Source organism: Silurus aristotelis (genome assembly GCF_946808225.1).
Source record: "Silurus aristotelis genome assembly, chromosome: 2".
NCBI classification, from domain to species: domain Eukaryota; kingdom Metazoa; phylum Chordata; class Actinopteri; order Siluriformes; family Siluridae; genus Silurus; species Silurus aristotelis.
The window spans coordinates 14039001-14062202 of NC_139575.1; the positions used below are offsets into that span (position 1 = coordinate 14039001).

General features: G+C 39.5%; 1 protein-coding gene across 4 annotated transcripts; it reads right to left on the bottom strand.

Annotated features, from left to right (window-relative positions):
* Nucleotides 1–3: 3 nt before the first annotated feature.
* On the bottom strand, nucleotides 4–22971 carry dzip1l (DAZ interacting zinc finger protein 1-like). Of its 4 annotated transcripts, none has more exons than XM_083569167.1 (16): nucleotides 22941–22971; nucleotides 16795–17319; nucleotides 16021–16105; nucleotides 13325–13449; nucleotides 10418–10579; nucleotides 9526–9645; nucleotides 9021–9083; nucleotides 8730–8876; nucleotides 8564–8594; nucleotides 8313–8378; nucleotides 8077–8195; nucleotides 7325–7502; nucleotides 6887–7055; nucleotides 2357–2568; nucleotides 2055–2191; nucleotides 4–1361 (listed from the first exon to the last, which is right to left on the bottom strand). In XM_083569167.1, exons 2-16 carry the CDS (start codon nucleotides 17275–17277, stop codon nucleotides 1215–1217), a joined length of 2244 nt encoding a protein of 747 aa, XP_083425293.1. In that variant the 5' UTR covers nucleotides 17278–17319; nucleotides 22941–22971; the 3' UTR covers nucleotides 4–1214. The 4 variants fall into 4 exon arrangements, with proteins under 4 accessions (XP_083425293.1, XP_083425295.1, XP_083425294.1 ...); XM_083569169.1 differs by lacking the exon at nucleotides 22941–22971 and adding an exon at nucleotides 22455–22909 and having other exon boundaries at nucleotides 8730–8771; XM_083569168.1 differs by lacking the exon at nucleotides 22941–22971 and adding an exon at nucleotides 22455–22909 and having other exon boundaries at nucleotides 2058–2191.
* Between the last annotated feature and the right edge of the window lie 231 nt (nucleotides 22972–23202).

The window sequence follows — 23202 nt, forward strand, 5'->3', positions numbered from 1 at the left end:
AGCACTATCCAACTGTGGATATTTTGGGAATAACAGAGCAAAACAAAACAAAATATTTTGCGGTAGTGTATCAGAAGTAACAGTTAAAAAAACATAATTTTTCAAAGCAATATCTGCCTTACAATTGTGCTGTAGTGAATATAAACATGGTTGTGATAACCTGCAGCCCTATGCCTATACCCAATTCATAGCCGTGCTGATATTCACTACATCAGCTTATAAGTGTAATACTGCTTAAATGAACAAAAACTTCAGGTTTAGCTTTTCAGTTTTAACTGTCTATACCCTTCATTTGTATTTGCAGGTAATGTCTCCTGTATTAAATTATTCTTTTTAGCCTTAAGATTAAGATTTTATACATTAAAAAACATTAGGGTTATAACAGAATTTACATACTCACCTTGATTTCAGCAAACACATTCTCTAACTGTAACTACAAACATTAGAAGCACACAATTATATAGAATATCTTTGGATGTGGTAGCAACCCAGCTTCAGAAAAATACATGGGTTTACATGGGTTAAAGTGAGTAGCCTGCTACAGAGCTCTGATCTCAACCCCACTGAACACCTTTAGGATGAACAGGATTGGTAAATGCACACCAGGCCTCCTCACCCTACAGAACACCAGTAGCTGACTTTACTCAATCTTTTGTGGCTGAAAGAGTGCAAAACTCCACAATAAAAACACTCCAAAATCTAGTGAGACATCCTACCAGAAGAGTGGGGGGTGTTACTGTATAAATGCAATTGTCCATATAGTGTGTGCATGCAAACAGCCGAATTAGAAACACTAAAAGATCTAAATATAGTTCTTATAATGATGATAATTATTATAATTAATAAAACATTAATTACAAATAATTGTAATTAGATTGTTATTATTTATTAATAAAAATTATTATTATTATTATTAGTTAAATATTTACTTGCATTTAGCTCCTTTATACTTTTTTATTCTGCGGACAGACATAGCTCTTTTAAGATTAAATCAAGGAATATTTTTCTTATTATTTGATTGCAATAGAAACAGAGCGAAATAAAATGGCGCTTTTAATTTAATTGAACTAAGATATAATTAAATTATAATCTAAGTCACATTTCCATGTTGAACAGTATAACGTGTATGAAAGTGCTAATAAAAGGAGGTAAGTGATGGTTTTAAGACATTATATGACAATACTAACTGCAGATTTCATTTAAGAGTAAGCACTTCACCACGCTCCTGCTCTGCTGGCAGCCGAGCTCCATACACTAGTGCCTGAGGTCACACCCACATCTGAGCTCCTGTGCCCAGCTGTTGGTGGAGCAGTGAGCTCCTCAATGGAAGACAAGTCCAAATCACTCTCTTCTTCGGACACCTGCAAAAAAATGGACACAGCATGTTATTTATTTGCTCCCTTGCTGCTTTTGTGAGTAAAGTTTTTTTTATGGATTTTTTTGATATTCTGTTTCTCTCTGTTAAAACAAACCATAAAAATAAACCATTCTACCATAAAAAATTCTAGACTGTTCATTTCATAACATGTAAAATATTAATTCTTTTATTGTATTATATTTTATTCAATCATATCAAAATAAATAGTTTGTGACACTTTAATTGATTACTTAATTTAATAAATATTATAAAAAAGTCGCCACTGCGGATCATCCGCATGTTTGATTTGGCACGTTTTTACGCTGGATGCCCTTCCTAATGAAACCCTCCCCATTTATCCGGGCTTGGGACCTGCACTAAGGCTTGTGCAACCCTAATGGCTGGGGTTGGTTCCCTGACCGGGGATCGAACCCGGGCCACAGCGTTGAGAGCGCCGCAGCCTAACCACTAGACCACCCGGGAACCGCCAAATATAATAAAAATTTCTTTTGCATGAATTGGATTTATTCTATTTCATTTCCATATATTAAATTTTTTATAAAATATTATGAAATATTATTTTATATATTATTTAACCAAGCAGGCATTTTATTTAAAATTTTCTTAAAATGTTTAATTATTGATGTTCACAAAAATGATAAATTTCTTTGGTGGTGTTAGTTTTTGTTTTCTGTACTGCCTGTTGTTTGATGAAGGAGGGTCTTGGTGAGGGCTGGGAGGCTGGAGGCAGGACTCGTATTCCTCCTACAGGGTTTGTGATGCTGCTGCTCAGCTGCTTTTCTAAACTCTTAGTCAGTGTTTGTACAACTGAACCTGAAACCAAAGAGAACAGAGAATGCAGATCAGCTTGACACTTGCAGGAAATGTAGCTCATGTTCAAAACAAGCTTTCAGAACCTTATGAGTAAGAGAGTCTGATAAAACTGACAGAACCTGTACTAACAACACTCAGATAATGATATATCTCTCGTTCTCTCACCATGTTTACTAAAAGCCTGCTTTGGTTTTTGTGTGTCTGATTCATCTGAGTCATCGCTGTCTGACCAGTTGAGATCATGTCCGGCTTTCTGCTGTTCCTTTGTTGGTGTGAGGTGGATAGAGGTGGACGGTCTGTCCCGGGAGCTAGTGATGTAGGCACTGTCCTCGCCTGACTCATCATCCTCCTCCTCTTCTGAGCTGAAGGGTGGAGTACTGAGAGAGGGAAAACATAAATTAATAACACATCAGCACTTGCTGATAAGGTGAGGAAATATTCACCTAGGCCTGGTCGGATCTAAAGGCTCCACAACTTGTGAAAAACTCTAATAAATGCGAAGTGAGTTTTGGGGAAATGATGGTCAAATAAAGAGGAAAAAATTGAAAAAGTGATTCAAAAAAGGTGACATGCAAGAAAAAAAAGGTTTTATACGATACAAAACAGGAAAAAATTGTGTCTTTAATAACATTAACACTAGATAGCAGCAATTAGATTTATTAGTGTTTATGTCTACCAACCCAGCTATTAGGGTTGCACAAGCCAGTGCACTTTAAGTGCCGGTCCCAGACTCAGATAAATGGGGAGGGTTGCGTTAGGAAGGGCATCCAGCAAAAAACATGTGCCAAATCAAATATGCAGATCACGAATCAGAATTTCATACCGGATCGGTCGAGGCCGGGGTTACCAACGACCACCACATGTATCGTTAGCCAACAGGGTACCGGTGGAAATTGGGCTACTGATGGCCGAAAAAGGAGAAGGAGAGGAGGAAGATGTCTACAGAGACAGCAGGAAAAGGAGTGGGGGTTAGAGTGGGTACTTTAAATGTTCGTACTATGACTGGTAAAGGGAGAGAGGGAACTGATATAATGGAGAAGAGTAAGATAGATATGTTGTGTGTTCAGAAGACCAAGTGGAAAGAGAGTAAGGCCAGGAACATTGGAGGTGGGTTTAAACTGTTTTATCATGGTGTGGATGGAAAGAGAAATGGTGTAGGGGTGATTCTGAAGGAAGAGTACAGTAAGAGTGTAGTGGAGGTGAAGAGAGTTTCTGATTGGGTGATGAACGTGAAGCTGGAAGTTTAAGGGATGATGATAAATGTCACTGATGCTTATGCTCCACAAGTGGATTGTGAGATGGAGGAGAAGGAAAAATTCTGGAGTGAATTAGATGAAGTGGTAGATGGTGTATCTAGGAATGAAAGATTAGTGATTGAGGCAGACTTTAATGGGCATGTTGGTGAAGGGAACAGAAGTGATGAGGAGGTGATGGGTAGGTATGGGCTTAAGGAGAGGAATGTGAAAGGGCAGATGGTGGTAGATTTTGCTAAAAGGATGGAAATGGCAGTGGTAAACACTTATTTTAAAAAGAAGTAGGATCATAGGGTGACGTATAAGAGTGGAGGAAGGTGCACACAGGTGGGTTATGTTCTATGAAGGAGGTGCAATCTGAAGGAGATTGGAAACTGTAAGGTGTTGGCAGGGGACAGTGTAGCTAGACAGCATCGAATGTGGGTCTGTAGGATGGTTTTGGAGGCAAAGAAGAAGAGGAGGAGAGTGAGAACTAAAGAAAAGAATAGTATGGTGGAAACTGAAGGATGAAGACTATAGTGTGAGATTCAGGGAAGAGGTCAGACAGGGGTTTGGTGGTGGTGAAGGGGTGCTGAATGATTTGGCAACTACTAGGGAGACAGCTAGGAAGGTACTTGGTGTGACATCTGGAAATAGAAAGGAGGACAAAAAAAAACGTGGTGGTGGAATGAGAAAATGCAGGAAAGCGTAAGGAGAAAGAGGTTGGTGAAACAGAATTGGGATCGACAGAGAGATGAGAAAAGTAGGCAGGAGTACAAGGAGATGCAGCAGCAGGTGAAGAGGGATGTGGTGAAAGCAAAGGAAAAGGCATATGAGGAGCTGTATGAGAAGTTGGACACTAATGAAGAAGAAAAGGATTTGTACCGATTGGCCAGGCAGAGAGACCAAGCTGGGAAGGATGTACTGCAAGTTAGAGCAATAAAGGATGGAGAGGGAAATGTGTTGACTAGTGAGGAGAGTGTGTTGAGAAGATGGAGGGAGTATTTTGAGCAGCTGATGAATGAGGAAAATGAGAGAGAGAGAGAGAGAGAGAGAGAGAGAGAGAGAGAGAGAGAGAGAGAGAGAGAGAGAGAGAGAGAGAGAAAGAGAGAGAGAGAGAGAGAGAGAGAGAGAGAGAGAGAGAGAGAGAGAGAGAGAGAGAGAGAGAGAGAAGGTTGGATAATGTGGAGATAGTGAAGCAGGAAGTGGATAGGATTAGTAAGGAGGAAGTGAGAAGATGTTTAGGAAAGATGGCAGTGGAGTTCACTGGTACCAATTTTTAAGATTAAGGGAGATGTGCAGACTTGCAGTAACTACAGGAGAATAAAGTTGATCAGTCACACCATGAAGTTATGGGAAAGAGTAGTGGAAGCCAGGCTGAGAGAAGAGGTTGCCATCTGTGAGCAACAGTATAGTTTCATGCACAGAAAGAGCACTAAGGACCCAATATTTGCTTTGAGAATGTTGATAGAGAAGTATAGAGAGGTTCAGAAGGAGCTGCATTGTGTGTGTTTGTGGATTTAGGGAAAGTGTACGACAGGGTGCCAAGAGAGGAGTTGTGGTATTGTATGAGGAAGTCAGTTGTGTCAGGGAAGTATGTGAGGGTGGTGCAGGACATGTATGAGGACAGTGTGAAAGCAGTGAAGCAGTTCAAGGTGGAGGTTGGAGTGCATCAAGGATCGGCTCTGAGCCCTTTCCTGTTTGCAGTGGTGATGGACATGTTGACGGACGAGATCAGACAGGAGTCTCCCCGGACTATGATGTTTGCGGATGGAGCTGGAGGTAGCAGAGCTGAAGATGTTGAGGTTTTCGTTGAGAGTGACGAGGATGGACAGGGTTAGAAATGACTTTATTAGAGAAACAGTGCATGTAGGATGTTTTGGGGACCAGGTGGGAGAGGCGAGATTGAGATGGTTTGGACATGTGCAGAGGAGAGACATGGGATATATTGGTCGGAGAATGCAGACAATGGAGCCACCAGGAAGGAGGAAAAGAGAAAGGCCATGGAAGAGGTTTATTGGTGTGAGGGAAGAAAGAGGCAGAAGTAGAGGACGATGGAGACGAATGATCCGCTGTGGCGACACCTAATGGGAGCAGCCGAAATAGGAAGATGAAGCAGAAGTGTTTATGTCTACCAGTTAATGGCACCTTTTTCACTTTGCAGGTTAGACATAAACAGTAAATTACATAAAGTACAGCTGAGAAATAAAAGAATGCATAAAATAATAAATAGTACTGAATTTGAAAGTTATAATGTTCCCTCAGTGTGAACAACAGTTTTACACACTTTTGGTATCTGGATGGTTAGTTCTTTGAAACATTTAGCTGAAATACTCTTCCATACCTCTTGTAAAGCTTTTTGTCAAAGTTGTTCTTTACTAGATGGATATTTCTTTCTGTCTCCAACCTTCGTTGCTTTAAAACAACCTCAAAACATTAAGCTTCAATCCTCCATGTTTGACTGTGGGTGTGAGGGAGCCTGCCAACATCTCTTGTTCTCTGTCTTACATAAGTTCTTCTGTCAGAGCCTCAAAATGTGTAATTTGAACTGATTTGTCCACAAAACAATCTCAAAACGAATTCTTATGTTTTGTCTTTTACCTTTTTCCAAGTTTGTTGCATATAAACAAAAGGAACATGCATGTGTCTCATAAACAATAAAAGACTAGGTGTTTCTGCAACTTTTGGCAGACACTGTATGAAACCTTCCTATATATATTTTTTTATATTTGGTTCTTTATAAAGTAACAATAATAAACTGTGAAAGTATTTAAAAAGAAAGATGAAGGCCCAGAAACTTTTGTAAACAATCTTTTGAAAAATGTGAAATATTTGCAATTAAAATTGTGCCTTTTTTTTTCTTTCCTCCATTCATATTCGTAACTGCTTGAATATTTGATTGTGGCCAGGGTCACTGTCTTTCTTCTATTTTTAAGCAGGTTTTAAACTTATCTTTTAATCTACAAACTTGCTATGCCAAATATTCATCTTACAGTTTTGAATTTTAATCCTTAAAAATATATACTGTAACATCTTTTTCCCCTCCACATTCTCTTACTCGTTTTTCTTTTCATCTGATTTTTTTTTAAGAGTGAAGAAGCTTTTATGTGAATAACACAGTGCATGCATATGACCCAGACAATCGGGATTTTTGTAATGAAACTATACAGCAACTGGAGGACATAAGGACTGGCCTTGAAAGAATTGTAGCATGCTGTTTAGTGTGATGTATGCACAAGATCTTAGAACCTGCTGAGCCCTGCTACATCTTTACAGTAACAGATTTCCACAAAACAAACTAAATATTACAGTGAAGTAAAGTGAAGGTTTCATTGTGCTTAAGCAATAACAGACTTACAAAAGAGTTCACTTTCATTTTTTTTTGTTTCGTGTGTGTGTGTGTGTGTGTGTGTGTGTGTGTGTGTGTGTGTGTGTGTGTGTGAGAGAGAATGCAGAGACGCACCTGCTCTTCTTTTGCTGTGCTGGTAGAATTGGTGTGATTAAAGGAGCTTTGGAGCGTGGTGCAGCTGTAGGGGGCTGATGAATCTGGCGTTTCTGTGCGGAGTTTTTGAGGCTGAACTGTTTGTGTCTAGGGCTGTGCTCCATGACTGGACTACGAAGCATTTTTCTCGCTGAAGAAAAACCAAAAAGCAAAACCATTCAAAGTGTTAGCAATTAAAATTATTATGCCATACTGTGGTTCTTTATGACTTTAGGTTGAACTAAACAGTGAGTAAAAATGTAGACAAATATAACCTACACATATTAAAGAAATAACACACATTTCTGTAATGACTGACTAGTTTCTCAGATACCTTAAAAAAATTTGTGTATTTGTGTGCATGCATATAATTAAGAGTTTTTGTTCTTCTATTGTGCGATTATACACGTGTTTTCTTACGTAGCCCTTTCGTCTTAGGTGAAGACCTTCCCTTGTTCTTCTGCATCTCCCTCACTCTTTGATTTAGCTGGACCTCAAAGTTGTTCCTCAAAACATGTAAGTGTGGCTGACTCTGAAATGTCTGTCCTCGCTCATAGATTAGACTCCTCAGGGTCTGTGTAGAGATTCCCTTAGTGCCCTGAACAACACAGCAATAAATGTAATATCAAGGCTTTAGTACAATATATTAAGAGCAATAAACAGCAAAACAATGACACTGAGTGAGCTAGAAACACTTTATATATCATAATTAGACAATGTGAATTTTTTTTTACAGTGTATTAAAGTACTGATGCAATGCCACTTCACTTTTATAAAAAATGACCTGCTGAAATCCTATCAGGTATTTTTTTAATTATATACATTTTATTACTTAATGTTACATAGTTATTATGCATATACTTTAAGGTCCAAAGGTCTGAATCCACCATTATGTTGTTCTAACTGAATAATAGGAGACACATAATGCAAAAAAGGAGCATTGCCCATAAGTGTGTGCGAAGGTATTTGTACCCTGCAATGAATTGGCATCCTATTTAAGGTGTGTTGCAGTCTTGTGCCAAATGCTGCTGTTATTTACTCTAAATGACTGGAAACTGGTGTAACGTGAATTATACTGGTCGCAGAAGTTTGTGCTCCTCACTCCAACTGTTTTATATCAATTAATGATACTTGATTATAGTTACATTTATGAATAATTTATTAACATCTACCTTTCTTATTCCCATATTCTCCAGCCTCTTCTGAAGTTCCTTCTTCACAATAGATTTGAAATTCTTTCGCACTCTGGTTCCTCTCAAAGGTTCCACTCGGGCTGCCAATAATTCCTTAACTACCATAAGATGAATGCAAAGAAAAATTTCAGTACCTGCCAGTGATTGTTTTTACTATTAAGTGTCAGTTACTGTATGTGGTTAATGAACAGGGTGAACATTTTGCTAAATCATACTGTCTTCCTTTTCGTCATCTACGTCTTCGTCTGGAGAGTTCTGAGCAGCCATTTTTGGAAGAGGCTCTACAAAACAGGGAGTTTTTTTTAGTATGCAATGTAGTATTTAGGCAGATACTGTGATATTTTCTTTACAAATCATGAATAATTCATCCTGATAGCATTTATTACCCTGTTCCTGTCCTGCCATGAACAAAACAATTTTACATGATAAGAAAAGAATGTGTTGTAAACTGGACAAGATAACATACCTGACAACGATCTGGACATCAGCTTCTTTAGCTGTAATGAAGAATAAAAAACAGTTTTAATGGAATTTATATTTTGATGAATTTTACATAAAAATCACAAAATAAATAGGATAATATTGTCGGGCAGGACTTTAACTAGATCTTTGCTTATAAGAAGACTCCCTACCTTCTTTTTCTGAGAGTAGATGAGTGTGTCTCTCTGTCTGAGCTGAGAAGAGAGAGAGAGAACCTGCTGCTTCAGCAAGTGCACACTAGAACTAGTGCTTTCCTCCACAGGCAAGGCCTTCTGCAGCCTGACATTTTCACTTTCCAGCTATTACACACATACACAGAGTGCAAATATGGCACACAGTCCCAATGATAATAGACCCTCAGTGTCTGAAAGACAGTGTTGTGATAACACTTGCCTAATGTTCTCATAATTGCTGGTAATTTCACAAATCATGTACACTCTCACCTCCTTTTTCTCCTGCTGGTGTCTGTTCTGCAGCTCTTTAATTTTCTTCCTCCATTTATTCTTCTAAATGACATAGAAAATAGTAGACATGATCATTTGATCTTATCATGCTGACAAAAAACAACACACACACAAAAAAAAAACCTCAGGGTCACAGTGGCCACATGGTAAGAAAAGACTCCCAGTAACTTTCTCCAGCACTGCTTGGAAGTTCCCCGTGTACTTCAAGGCCGACTGGGAGATACAATTCCCTACTCGACCCCAGGATCCCCTCCTAATGAAAGTAGGGATGCCTGACTGTCTGGTAAATTGAGAGCTGGTTCAGAACAGCAGACTGATAGCTGCCACTTCCTTAATCAACCTTTGGTCAAGGTTACATTCTCTCATTTCATTACTCATAAACAATACCTAAAGATACACTATATTCTACAATTGTTGTAGGATTTTCTTTTTTTGGCTGGTAGGTCAAATCAGCATCTTTGGGAAAAAAGAGAGCAAAACCAACCATCAGAATCATCTGCTCCTTCAGCTCTCTCTCTCTGATCCTCCTTCGTTCTTTCTCAATTTCATCCTCATCTCCAGGATTAGACATGTTTCTCTCTCTGCTTTCCAGCTCTTCCAGTTTCTGCACACGTGAAAAACAGCATACTGTACAACATATAGCATGACACAAAGCAATCCATTAAACAAAAATGTAACAATTGCTATGTAAAGAATAATAAATCATTAATCAAATATTGATATTGTACAGAAGTCTAAATCAAAGTAAGTCAGTGGTTGTTCTTTAATATTTTTTATTATCGAACAACAACAGTATATAGTGTTTACTGTTGTAATATGGGACTTGTAATGCAGCCTATATACAGCATTCCACAGAAAAAAAAAACCCTGGTGTTCAAAAACCTTTTAGTGGTAGTGTATATAATATAAATGCATTTATTTATTTGTTTGTTTGTTTACTTATTTATTTATTTTTCGAGGACTAAAGTCTGATAGCCTTATATTTTTGCTGACTCATTAAAAATGCATATACATTACATTAATAGACAATATTTAACTGCACTTTGTTACTTTGCACAATGCTATTATTAGTAGTAACTCTTCAGTGCAATGACAAATTTGTGTTTATCCAGCAATCTATCTATCTTCTATCTATATATTTATATTATATATAGTTTATCATTATACAGTATATATTTTGCTGTAATGTTAATGATAAAAACTCTTGCTCTGACTCGACTTAAATCATTAGAGAGCCAGGCCCAGTGTTACATTTGTGTTGTGTTCTATAGGCACAGCACCGACCATAAACAAGTCTGACTAATTATTTTCATCTGAGGATGTGTCTCCATCTACTGCCTGTAATGTGTAAATGCTCCGGGATGGTACACACTTACAGCCTCTATGGAGGTGCTCTTGTGTTTTATGTGCTGAAACTCCTGGTGAAGAAACTGTCTCAGACCATCAATTTCATCTTGAAATGAACTCTTTTCCTCCTGTTTGCATCTTTCTATTATCTCATGGTCTGATGCCACTCTTCTCTGCTGCTCCTCCAGTTCCTGATTGGTGACAAAGAAATTATACAGTACCAGTCAGAAGTTCAGACATACCATCTCCTTTAGTGGTTATTCTTTATTTCTATTATTTTCAACATTGTACATTAATAACGAAGTCATCCAAACAATGAAAGAACACGTTATTTAGGAAATCTATAATGAACGAAATTATAAACGCGACACTTTTGTTTTGCCACCAGTTTTTCATGAGCTGAACTCAACGATCTAATACTTTTTTCTATGTACACAAAAGGTTTATTTCTCTCAAATATTGTTCACAATTCTGTCTAAATCTGTGTTAGTGAGCACTTCTCCTTTGCCGAGATAATCCATCCACCTCACAGGTGTGGCACATCCTGATTAGACAGCATTATTATTGCACAGGTGTGCTTTAGGCTAGCCCCAATAAAAGGCCACTCTAAAATGTGCAGTTTTACTGTATTAGGGGGGTCCGGGGGGGGTCCGAAAACTAGTCAGTATCTGGTGTGACCACCATTTGCGTCATGCATTTTGCCCTGTACAGTGAAAACCGGGATTCATCCGTGAAGAGAACCCCTCTCTAAAGTGCCAGATGCCATCAAATGTGAGCATTTGCCCACTCAAGTCGGTTACAACGTCAAACTGCAGTCAGGTCGAGACCCCGATGAGGACGATTAGCATGCAGATGAGCTTTCCTGAGATGGTTTCTGACAGTTTGAGCAGAAATTCTTTGGTTATGCAAACCGATTGTTGCAGCAGCAGTCTGGGTGGCTGGTCTCAGACAAACTTGAAGGTGAAGATGCTGGATGTGGAGTTTCTTGGATGTACTGCCAAATTCTCTGAAACGCCTTTGGAGACGGCTTATGGTAGAGAAATAAACATTCAGTTCCGAGCAACAGCTCTGGTGGACATTCCTGCAGTCAGCCAATCGCATGCTTCCTCAAAACTTGCGACATCTGTGGCATTGTACTGTGATAAAACTGCACATTTTAGAGTGGCCTTTTATTGTGGTCAGCCTGAAGCACACCTGTGCAATAATCATGCTGTCTAATCAGCATCTTGATATGCCACACCTGTGAGGTGGATGGATTATCTCGGCAAAGTGCTCACTAACACAGATTTAGACAGATTTGTGAACAATATTTGAGTGAAATAGGCCTTTGTGTACAAATAAAAAAGTCTTAGATCTTTGGGTTCAGCTCATTAAAAATGGGGGCAAAAACAAAAGTGTTGCGTTTAAAATTTTGTTCAGCGTAGTATTAGGATTTTCGATTCTTCAAAATAGCCACCTATTGCTTCGATGACAGTTTGTATCCTCTTGTCACTCTCTCAGTCAGCCTCATGAGGTAATCACCTGAAATTGTTTTCCAACATTCTTGAGGAGTTCCCAGAGGTTTTAAATGATTCGTGGCTGCTTTTCCTTTACTCTCTGGTCAAAATCATCCCAAACTGGATTTACATTGTGAAGGCCAGGCCATCTGATGCAGCACCACATCACTCCTTCCTGGACAAATAGCTATTCCATAACCTATAGGTGTGTTTGGGTTATTGTACTTTTGGAAAACAAATAATGGTCGCAAAAAGTGCAAACCAGAGAGGATGGCATGCTGTTACAAAATGCTGTGGTAGTGTGGTTAAGTGTGTCCTCAATTTTGACTAAATCACTAACAGAGTTACCAGGAAAGTAGCCCCATACCATCACACCTCCTCCTCCATGCTACACAATGGGAACCCGAAATTCAGTAGCTGTTTGCTCATTCTCTGTACACCCTTAGACATGGTGGTTAGAACCAAAAATGTCAAATTTGGACTGATCTGACCAAAGGACAGTTTTTCACTGAACAAATGTCGATTTCTTGTGTTTCCTGGCCCAAAGAAGTCTCTTCTACTTGTTGTTGTTCTTCTGAAGTAATGGTTTCTTTGCCACAATTCGACCATGAAGGCTTGACCATGAAGGCTTGATGCAGTATCTGAACAGTGGATGTTAAATTATGAAATATGTGGAAAAACACGGAACACGATTGTTTAATTCTTGCTCTTGTCTTTGCAACTTAGAAGACAGGATTGAAAAAAGCTACACAAATCCATTACTCATGATCGCGGCATGATATACGCTGCTTGCTTTATATATTTACAGTTATAGCTCTTCCCGTATCCCTCTTTGGATTCCGAATACAGACTACTGCCACCTGTTGGTATGAGAGAGTTATGTTCTCTCAGGCAAGTACAAAAAATACATGCAAAGTTTGGTGTATAAGATGCGCCTGCCTAATCTTCTTCTTCTTCTTCTTCTTCTTCTTCTTCTTTCGGCTGCTCCCATTAGGGGTTGCCACAGCAGATCATCCGTCTCCATACCCACCTGTCCTCTATATTTGCCTCTATCAAAAGCCAACTACCTGCATGTCTTTCTCACCACAACCATAAACCTCCTCCTTGGCCTTCCTCTTGTCCTCCTTCCTGGTGGCACCATCCTCAGCATTCTTCTACCGATACACCCCTAATCGACCTAATTTGCAACACAATCGGTCGATGCCGATTAATTAAAGCATCCTCCAAAAAAGTCTGTAGTCATGAGTTTGCCAAGCTGTCATCAAAGCTAAATGTAGCTACTTTAAACAATCTTAAATATAAAACATAGTCTGGGTTGTTTATGATGTAGAATTTTCAATATAATGACTTAATAATAATACACTCATTATGAATGGGTCTTAATTGTATCATAAAAGGTTTCTTAAAGTGCACTGTTCTCTGTGGCTGACTCAAACCTACCTGCTGTCTCCGAGACGCATCCGCCTCTCTGTCTGCATCGAGTCGAATCTGAGTCAGTCTTAGTTTCTCCTTCAGCTCATCCAAGCCATCCTTCATCTGTTCTACCTGCATCTTCTTTTGTCTCTCTGACCCACAAACATAAAATCCACCATACAATGATGCAAAAACTATATACATACATTATATATACATACATTATATACAGTGAGGAAACTAAGTATTTGAACACCCTGCTATTTTGCAAGTTCTTCCACTTAGAAATCATGTAGGGGTCTGAAATTGTCATCGTAGGTGCATGTCCACTGTGAGAGACATAATCTAAAAAAAAAAATCCAGAAATCACAATATTTGATTTTTAAACTATTTATTTGTATGATACAGCTGCAAATAAGTACATGAACACCTGTCTATCAGCTAGAATTCTGACCCTCAAAGACCTGTTAGTCTGCCTTTAAAATGTCCACCTCCACTACATTTATTATCCTAAATTAGATGCACCTGTTAGAGGTCGTTAGCTGCATAAAGACACCTGTCCACCCCATACAATCAGTAAGAATCCAACTACTAACATAACCAAGACCAAAGAGCTGTCCAAAGACACTAGAGACAAAATTGTACACCTCCACAAGGCTGGAAAGGGCTACGGGGAAATTGCCAAGCAGCTTGGTGAACAAAGGTCCACTGTTGGAACAATCATTAGAAAATGGAAGAAGCTAAACATGACTGTCAATCGCCCTCGGACTGGGGCTCCATGCAAGATTTCACCTCGTGGGGTCTCAATGATCCTAAGGAAGGTGAGAAATCAGCCCAGAACTACACGGGAGGAGCTGGTCAATGACCTGAAAAGAGCTGGGACCACCGTTTCCAAGGTTACTGTTGGTAATACACTAAGACGTCATGGTTTGAAATCATGCATGGCACGGAAGGTTCCCCTGCTTAAACCAGCACATGTCCAGGCACGTCTTAAGTTTGCCAATGACCATTTGGATGATCCAGAGGAGTCATGGAAGAAAGTCATGTGGTCAGATGAGACCAAAATAGAACTTTTGGGTCATAATTCCACTAAACGTGTTTGGAGGAAGAAGAATGATGAGTACCATCCCAAGAACACCATCCCTACTGTGAAGCATGGTGGTGGTAGCATCATGCTTTATGGGTGTTTTTCTGCACATGGGACAGGGCGACTGCACTGTATTCAGGAGAGGATGACCGGGGCTATGTATTTCGAGATTTTGGGGAACAACCTCCTTCCCTCAGTTAGAGCATTGAAGATGGGTCGAGGCTGGGTCTTCCAACATGACAATGACCCGAAGCACACAGCCAGGATAACCAAGGAGTGGCTCTGTAAGAAGCATATCAAGGTTCTGGCGTGGCCTAGCCAGTCTCCAGACCTAAACCCAATAGAGAATCTTTGGAGGGAGCGCAAACTCCTTGTTTCTCAGCGACAGGCCGGAAACCTGACTGATCTAGAGAAGATCTGTGTGGAGGAGTGTGTGCAAACCTGGTGAAAAACTACAGGAAACGTTTGACCTCTGTAATTGCAAACAAAGGCTACTGTACCAAATATTAACATTGACTTTCTCAGGTGTTCAAATACTTATTTGCAGCTGTATCATACAAATAAATAGTTAAAAAATCATACATTGTGATTTCTGGATTTTTTTTTTAAGATTATGTCTCTCACAGTGGACATGCACCTACGATGACAATTTCAGACCCCTCCATGATTTCTAAGTGGGAGAACTTGCAAAATAGCAGGGTGTTCAAATACTTATTTTCCTCACTGTATATATATATATATATATATATATATATATATATATATATATATATATATATATATACACACACACACACACACACACACACACACACACACACACACACACACACACACACACACACACGGAAACTCATAGGAACTCATACATTCTAAGATCCCCACAAGTTCCAAAAATCTGCAAATTTCAACGCACCCCCGCAGCCCCTATGGTACCTTAGTGAATTCATCTAGACATTATGTCACTTTAATACAATAATGTGTTTTAAAAAATGTTATGAATTTGTTAGTGAAAAATGAGTTTAAAATGTTATTCCTAACATTTCTAAACATTCGGTCCAACAAGTCCACCTTTGAATGGCTGAAGAAAAACAAAATGAAGACTTTGGAGTGGCCTAGTCAAAGTCCTGATTGAATCCTACTGAGATGCTGTGGCATTACCTCAAAACGGGGTGGCAAAACCAGTTATTACGTTTAAGGGGCAAACACTTTTTTTTACACAGGGCCATGTAGTTTTAGATTGTGTTTTCCCTCAATAATACCAATCTTCATTTAAAAATATGTTGCATTTGCTTTAAGATTAGTTACATTTTTTAAATATTTGTGAAAATGAAAGCTCTATGCCTTGCAATTTGACCTCTGATTAATACAAACGCTTTTTCTATTCATTCTACACAGGGGAAAATTTTATTTTCCAGTGATGCTTACACACAAACACACACACACACACACACACACACACACACACAATTTCTAGTAAATATATAATGACTGAAGTTAGAAATGACAATATTATAAAACCTATTTAATATTTCAGTGGTGAGATACTGCATAAAAAAATGCTATACTTTTTTATAAATATGTTTGTCTGACTGACCTATTTTCCACGGTTTAGACACACAAAATGTATTTATACCTGTATCAGTGATCTCAGGGTGCCTGCGCTGTACATGAGACTGTAAGTAAGAATAATTGACGAAACACTTTTCACAGAACTGGCACTGAAATGAGACAAAGATCAACAGCGAGCATTACTTATTACCACTTATTACTATAAGTAATAAGTATATTAGTATATATACCTATTTTCCTGTTGCATTTACTGAACCAACATAGCCTCAAATGTATATACCTTATATATGTGTTTTATATATTATTATTTAATTTGATAGGGATTAACAATTTAGCAATCACTATATATTACATTGGGAATTGATGTTGACCTGAACAGCAACTCAAGGTAAAAAAATTTATAAAATAATCAATTTAAATCAATAAAAAAAAAAAAAAAAAAAACGTAGTCTACTTCTACTTATTCATGACAATTTTAATTAATCTAAAAACGTTTTTGGGTAAACAAAACATGCCCAGTTTTTATAGAAAAATATTTATCAACAATGATCTGTTTTTATTTGATGGTTTGGCATTATATAAGTGGCCATTTTTCTTACAATACAGACTATAAATTGGACCGATCTTGAGATCAGCTGTTTCCTACCTACACTGCCTTCTTTTAAACCAAATACAAAAGGAGTAATAATATTAAAAAAATTGTTTTATTTATCATATGGTTTTCATGTGATCAGTTGTGTATAATTTTTAGGTTTAAATTTGAACCTCAATGTGAGAATCTGACCATAATTTTTTTTAATTATATCCTAATAGCTTTTTTCCCCTTCCAGAAACTCACCTTGTGGTAATTATTGGCACTAGACTGCAGAAGGAGCTGTTGAGTGGCGATGAGTTTCTTCCTGCGTCGGCTTTCTAGCCTGACTTCCTGCAGCTCTTTCTCGAGTCGTGCTCGCTCCTCCTCCTCACGCAGTGCCTGAGACAATGCCCCCTGCAGCCGCTCCTCCAGCGCTGCCACCTGTGAGCTCAAATAGTCCTGGCAGTGCAGCAAGTACTCTGTGCTGAGCTGTGACATTCGCAGAACTTTTAACAGCGTTGTGTCTGTTGGACAGCGGCACTGAGGACACCGCTCGCCCTCCACAGCGCAGAAAGTCACAGCACTGATGAACTCCTGAAGCACACTTATGTTTGTTTCTCTCTCCACACGGTCCACGTCCAGCGCTGCCATACGCCGCCAGTCAATCAGCTCAACACGGAGCCGGAAGTGGAACGGCTGTATGGGAATTGAGGAACTCCAGGAAGGAGAGGTTGGGGAGCTCGGCATGGTTTGAGGTTATAAGGAGGGGATGATGCTGACTGGGCACTCCTGAAGAAGAGAGAGACAAAAATAAAGAAAAGATCAGAAAAGATCCAACTGACAGCTGTGTCAATGCTGATTATTTTCGAAACAGTCAGCAACCATTTCTACATCAGAAAGACACAAATACACATATGTTACAAAAATAAATGTAAAACGAACGATTTGTTAAAAGTTTTGGAACCAATAAGACGCTCTAAGACAGGGGTGTCAAACTCAAATTCACAGTGGGCCAAAATTAAAAACTGGGACGAAGTCGCGCGCCAAACTCAATATTTATTGAAAAATTGACTGCAATTGTGCATGTTTTCCGTCTCTCCAGATGTGTAATGTTGAACCTTTTCATATGGAAACAAACTTTAGTTTTGTGTAAAAATTGAATCTGGAGCTAGCTTCCGTGTCCAGGGATCGGGTTGTTGAGGCCCCCGCCTTCGACTGCCGCCCAATCCTCTTCGCACCGGCCCCTTACGGTCCCTCCTGCAGGTGGTGAGCCCACGGGAAGGCGGCCCCACGTCGCTCCTTCGGGCTAAGCCCGGCCGGACCCCGTGGGAAAAGGCCCAGCCACCAGGCGCTCGCATACGAGCCCCAACCCCGGGCCTGGCTCCAGGGTGAGGCCCCGGCTGCGCCATACCGGGCGACGTCACGGTCCTTGATCTATTCTGTCTCAAAGGGGTTTTTTTGAACCGCTCTTAGTCGCCTAGGACCTGTTTGCCTTGGGAGACCCTACCAGGGGCATATAGCCCCGAACAACATAGCTCCGAGTTAATCGGACAATCATAGGAGTTTAAGTATCTTGGGGTTTTGAGTGAGGGAAGGATGGAGCGGGAGTTTGACAGACTGATCGGTGCAGCTTCTGCAGTAATGCGGTCGATGTACCGGTCTGTCGTGGTGAAGAAAGAGCTAAGCCGCAAGGCGAAACTCTCGATTTACCGGTCAATCTACGTTCCTACTCTCACCTATGGTCATGAGCTCTGGGTCATGACCGAAAGGACAAGATCCCGGATACAGGCGGCCGAAATGAGCTTTCTCCGCAGGGTGGCTGGGCGATCCCTTAGAGATAGGGTGAGAAGCTCAGTCACTCTGGAGGAGCTCAGAGTAGAGCCGCTGCTCCTCCACATCGAGAGGGGTCAGCTGAGATGGGGACGGGCATCTGTTCCGGATGCCTCCTGGACGCCTTCCCGGGAAGCTGTTCCGGGCGCGTCTCACTGGGAGGAGACCCCGGGGAAGACCTAGGACACGCTGGAGAGACTATGTCTACCGGCTGGCCTGGGAACGCTTTGGTGTCCCCCCGGAAGAGCTGGAAGAAGTGTCTAGGGAGAGGGAAGTCTGGGCATCTCTGCTTAGACTACTGCCCCCACGACCCGGCCCCGGATAAGCGGGAGAAGATGAGATGAAATGAGATTGAATCTGGAACAACCAAAGTTTATAATTATAAACACATTAAAATTTAATTTGAAATAATACATCAGAGGTATTCATTTCTTATTATCTCTCTCTCTCTCTCTCTCTCTCTCTCTCTCTCTTTCTCTCTATCTAGCCTTTTGAATTCCTTTTTAATGTAAAACTTTTTTCAGAGGCCAACAACAAAACAACCAAAAATAACAATAATTTCCTTCAATTAAAAAAAGAAATATTTCAAATATTAACAGTTCATGCCTTTGAGTAGAAAAAGTGCATAAAGACAACATTCATTCAATCTCAGTTTGCTACACTCTGATTTACTTTTATTGGTTGAAGCCAGATACCTGATACGTCTCTTCTTATATGCAAGTGCATCATGTCTGGGGTTTAGGCTCTGAGCTTAGGAAATCCTCAGGATAGAGTGAAGGTGTTCATCAGTGAGATGACTGTTGAGTGGTGTTTTGTTTATCTTCATCAAGGAGAACAGTTTCTCACACAGATATGTGCTGGTGATCATAGAGAGGATTTGAGCAGCTTGGGCACGGAGTTGGAGCAGTGTGTCGGGGAGGAAACATGGAAACTGTGCAGCACACACAGAGTCGTACTTTGACTTGAGCGTGTCTCTACACTGGAGTTCAATCAGCTCCATTTGGAGGTTGGTTGGTGCGCTTTCCACGTCAACCACAAACAAAATACTGAGCAGTTCAAATCTGCATTTCTGGGCTTCTAAGTCGGTAAATCACCGGGTAAATTCAGCGCTGATTACGCGGAGTTTTTCAGCGGTCTCGACTGACGCGCAAGCGCGCGCTAACAAAGCATTCTGGGATTTGTAGTATTAGCGGTGTATTCGCTATATACTGGCGAGCAGCTCTAATACACATTTGATATGATCTCACAGGCCAAATATAATTACACTCGAGTTTGACACCCCTGCTCTAGGATGTAATGTACAGATCTTTCAAACATATCCAAGAGCTCATTGTTGTAAAATGTTTGAATTGTAGGGTAATAACAATTATTGCAATAAGCAAAAGCAAACCTGGAAAGATAGAGGAATGATGAATAGTGTACTTCCAGAGCTAAAACACACAAAAGAAAGTAGGGGAACTGAATTGTAGTTGAACATACCGGAATGTAAAACATAGATAGGATTTAGTTTTAGTCAGACTGTACACAGCTGGACTGCATGTCCACAACAATGTAAACTGATTTGTTTTTGTGATGTGACGGTTCAATCATGTTTATTAGATAATTAGCTGTCCTTTAACAAATAAGCACAAACACAGTATGCAGACCTACAGTAAAGTTACTTTTTTTCAATAGTATACCCCTGACAAAAGCCTTCTTTTGATATGAATATGGGAGCAAAGGCTTATACATTCCACAGTCCTATACATTCCAAAGGCCTATAAATTCCAAAGGCCTATACATTTCATAATTCATTTATTTTACTTTGATACAAGCTACATTCATTCAAAACCTTTGCTGCCTTAAGCCCATTTGTAAAAAAAATAAAAAATTAATAACTAACAGTAGAACAGTAGAACAGTATATAAACAATCACCAGTTCCTAAGCACTATTGCATTGTTCCAAACCAGTGACTCAAATTTCTCGGCAACAAAATGTCACTCCTTCGGTTCACTTCAGCATTGCTTTTTTAAATTCTACTTATATATGTACAATGGAAATTTCCATTACAAAACAGTAGTGTTTAGAAAGCATAGTATAGACCAATTAGGTTTACCATAATGTGTATAGACCTGAGGCCTACCAAGCAGCATGTATAGTCAATAATCTTGCTGAAAAACAACACACTTTCACATTTTAAAACATTTACATAAACACAAATTTATAAGAATAAGAATTTATCATACTATTTTTGTCTATTAAGTTATTCATATTGCTGATAAGTCAGGTGGCGGTAGCACAATGCATTTGGGATTGTAAAATGAATTTGATTTAGCATATCTCTAGAGATAACCTGGACTAAAAGAAACTAAATGTTAAGTAGAGGCTCAACACTCTTACACTCTGTTTAATCTGAGGGAAGACACTATGCTGTATTTTTTTGGATAAAAACTGCATACATGGAATTCACTGTAAATCTGAGACTGGATTGTGACGTGTTTGTGAGGTTTTGTGTCTGGTGTTCCAGACACAAAACTTCACAAATTCTGCTTTAACATGGTTCCCCCTGACAAGATTTAAGGCAAGCATTCAGTACATTCACACAGAATTAACACAGAAAAGGGTTATCAACTTCTGATATTTGAAAACATGGGCTTTAAATGAAAGAAGCCGGTTGTGTCAGAATATGAACTGTGGAATCAGCAACTGGCAGAAAGAAGAGATTTTAAAAGGAGAATTGAATCACTTTTTTTTATTATTATTAATTATGCGTAAAAAACGTGCCAAATCAAAACGTGCGGAGGATCCGCTGTGGCGACCCCTAACGGGAGAAGCCGAAAGAAAGTTTAATTATGTACGTAAGTTCCATAATAAGTTCCAGAAAAGAGTATAAAAAATGAACAATTAAAAGTTTAACCAAGCCATTAGGGTTGCACAAGGCAGTGCAAGAAGACCGGATAAATGGGGGGACCGAGTCTTGAGGTTTATGAGACCCATGCATGTTCCTTTTGTTTATATGTAGCAAACAAGTTAAAAGCCAAAAACTCAGTAAATGCCTGCAAGAACTGTCTGTGGACAGATGCGTGCAAATTCAACATTTTTAGCTCTAAAAAAGGAACTTATGTAAGACAAAGAAAAGGAGAGAAGATTTTAGCAGACTGTCTCATACAGTCAAAAATAGAGGTAGGAGCGGTTTTTTTGGAGAAGAAAAGGTTGGAGTCTGATTCAGTGTGAAAGGAATACTGAACCAACAAAGCGAACATGCCATACTTCAACATTATGCAATTGAATCTGGACTAACTGGAACCAACTTCACAACATACAACAAGACAATGACTGGCTGGAGTGTTATCTTATGCGGTGACTTGCCCAATTACTGGACCTAAATCCTATTAAACTGCTCTGGGAAGAACTGGATCGCAAGGTCAAAAAGAAAAATACAACTAGTAAAGAACACATCTGGCAAGTTTTTTTAACAGGCATGGGTAAAGTATTGCAGTTGTATGTTTGGGGAAACTGCCTGTCCAGATGCTAATAGTGTGTAATGCTGTTCATGCAAAGGGAGGATTTTTCAATGGAAATAAATGTAAAGTATGTACGTTTATATTTTTGTCTAGTCAAAGTAAATATTCATTCTGTTAAATTACCTAGTTTACTGCATATAAACATGCGTCTCTGTAAAACCATAAAGGATTGAGTGTTTCCACACTGGAGTTAAGTGTAACTCAGACAGTGTTTAAACGCCTACATTGAATTAATGCTATAAACCTATGTAGTGCTCATTGCCAGTTCGCACAAGATTTATTATGAAGCTTTCCGATTTTATAACAGTTTTATTATGGCGGCTGCCTGCAAACTTCAATGTGACGTCATTTTCTAAGAGTGTAACGGTAAGACAGCAGTATTACCCACCGCTGCTTAGCTACAGGTAACATCTGTTACATTTTGTCAATCGTACAACAAAGATATTTTCCCATTATCGAAGCAAAGGCTTATTAAATACACGTGTCTTATTAACATTATGGAAAGTTTAAGTGAACGGTGAGAAATAACTGTTAACGGTGCAAATGCAGCATCTGGCAACCGGAGGAAAGTTTGGAGCTGGATAACTTACTGGCCAGCTGTGTTTCCTCAGCTCCGGCTCTCTGCTGGATGTTTAGGGAAGCGGTGGAGATTTTTAGCTGAAATGATTCATTTTTAAATGTGAAACGGCAGTGTAGTGTATCAGTGTAGTGTATCAGATCCAGCAGGTCGAGCAGTTGTGTTGCTCTGTGGGTGGAGCAGTGAAGACAAGCACAAACTGTCTCCTTGGAGACGCCCGACGAGGGCCGTGTTCCACTAAGTGTTCCGCGTAGTGTGCACTACTCAGGTCAAGTCAAGTCAAGTCGGCTTTTTACCTCCATTTCAACCATTTACAGTACACCAGCGCTCTCCAGCCTTTTTTTTTACATCACGAACCTGTAAAAAACTTGCACATTACATTACTATTATACATATTATATGGAAAATCATGTTACTCAATTCACCATAATCACCACAGCGGATCATCTGTCTCCATACCCCCCCTGTCCTCTACATCTGCCTCTTTCAAGACAACTACCTGCATGTCTTCCCTCACCACATCCATAAACCTCTTCCTTAGTCTTCCTCTTTTCCTTTTTCCTGATACACCCCATGTCCCTCCTCTGCACATGTCCTTTAAATTATATATATATATAAATCTCTAAAACGACATGGTAAAACTTTTCAAAATTAATTGAGCCAACATAAGGGGGAGCTATTGACCAAGACAGATATTTAACATGTTCAACATTTAACATCAGGTTCAGGATTACCCATAAGTGATGATATACATATGATAT

What these genes read in the sequence shown, in the direction of transcription:
- dzip1l (XM_083569167.1), bottom strand. Translation starts at nt 17,277, where the DNA reads ATGCCGAGCTCCCCAACCTCTCCTTCCTGGAGTTCCTCAATTCCCATA. An exon ending in AGAATATGGGAATAAGAAAG is followed by an intron (nt 7,503 to 8,076) that starts GTAGATGTTAAT and finishes TGTGTTGTTCAG; the next exon opens with GGCACTAAGGGAATCTCTAC. An exon ending in ACCTAAGACGAAAGGGCTAC is followed by an intron (nt 7,056 to 7,324) that starts GTAAGAAAACAC and finishes GTTTTTCTTCAG; the next exon opens with CGAGAAAAATGCTTCGTAGT.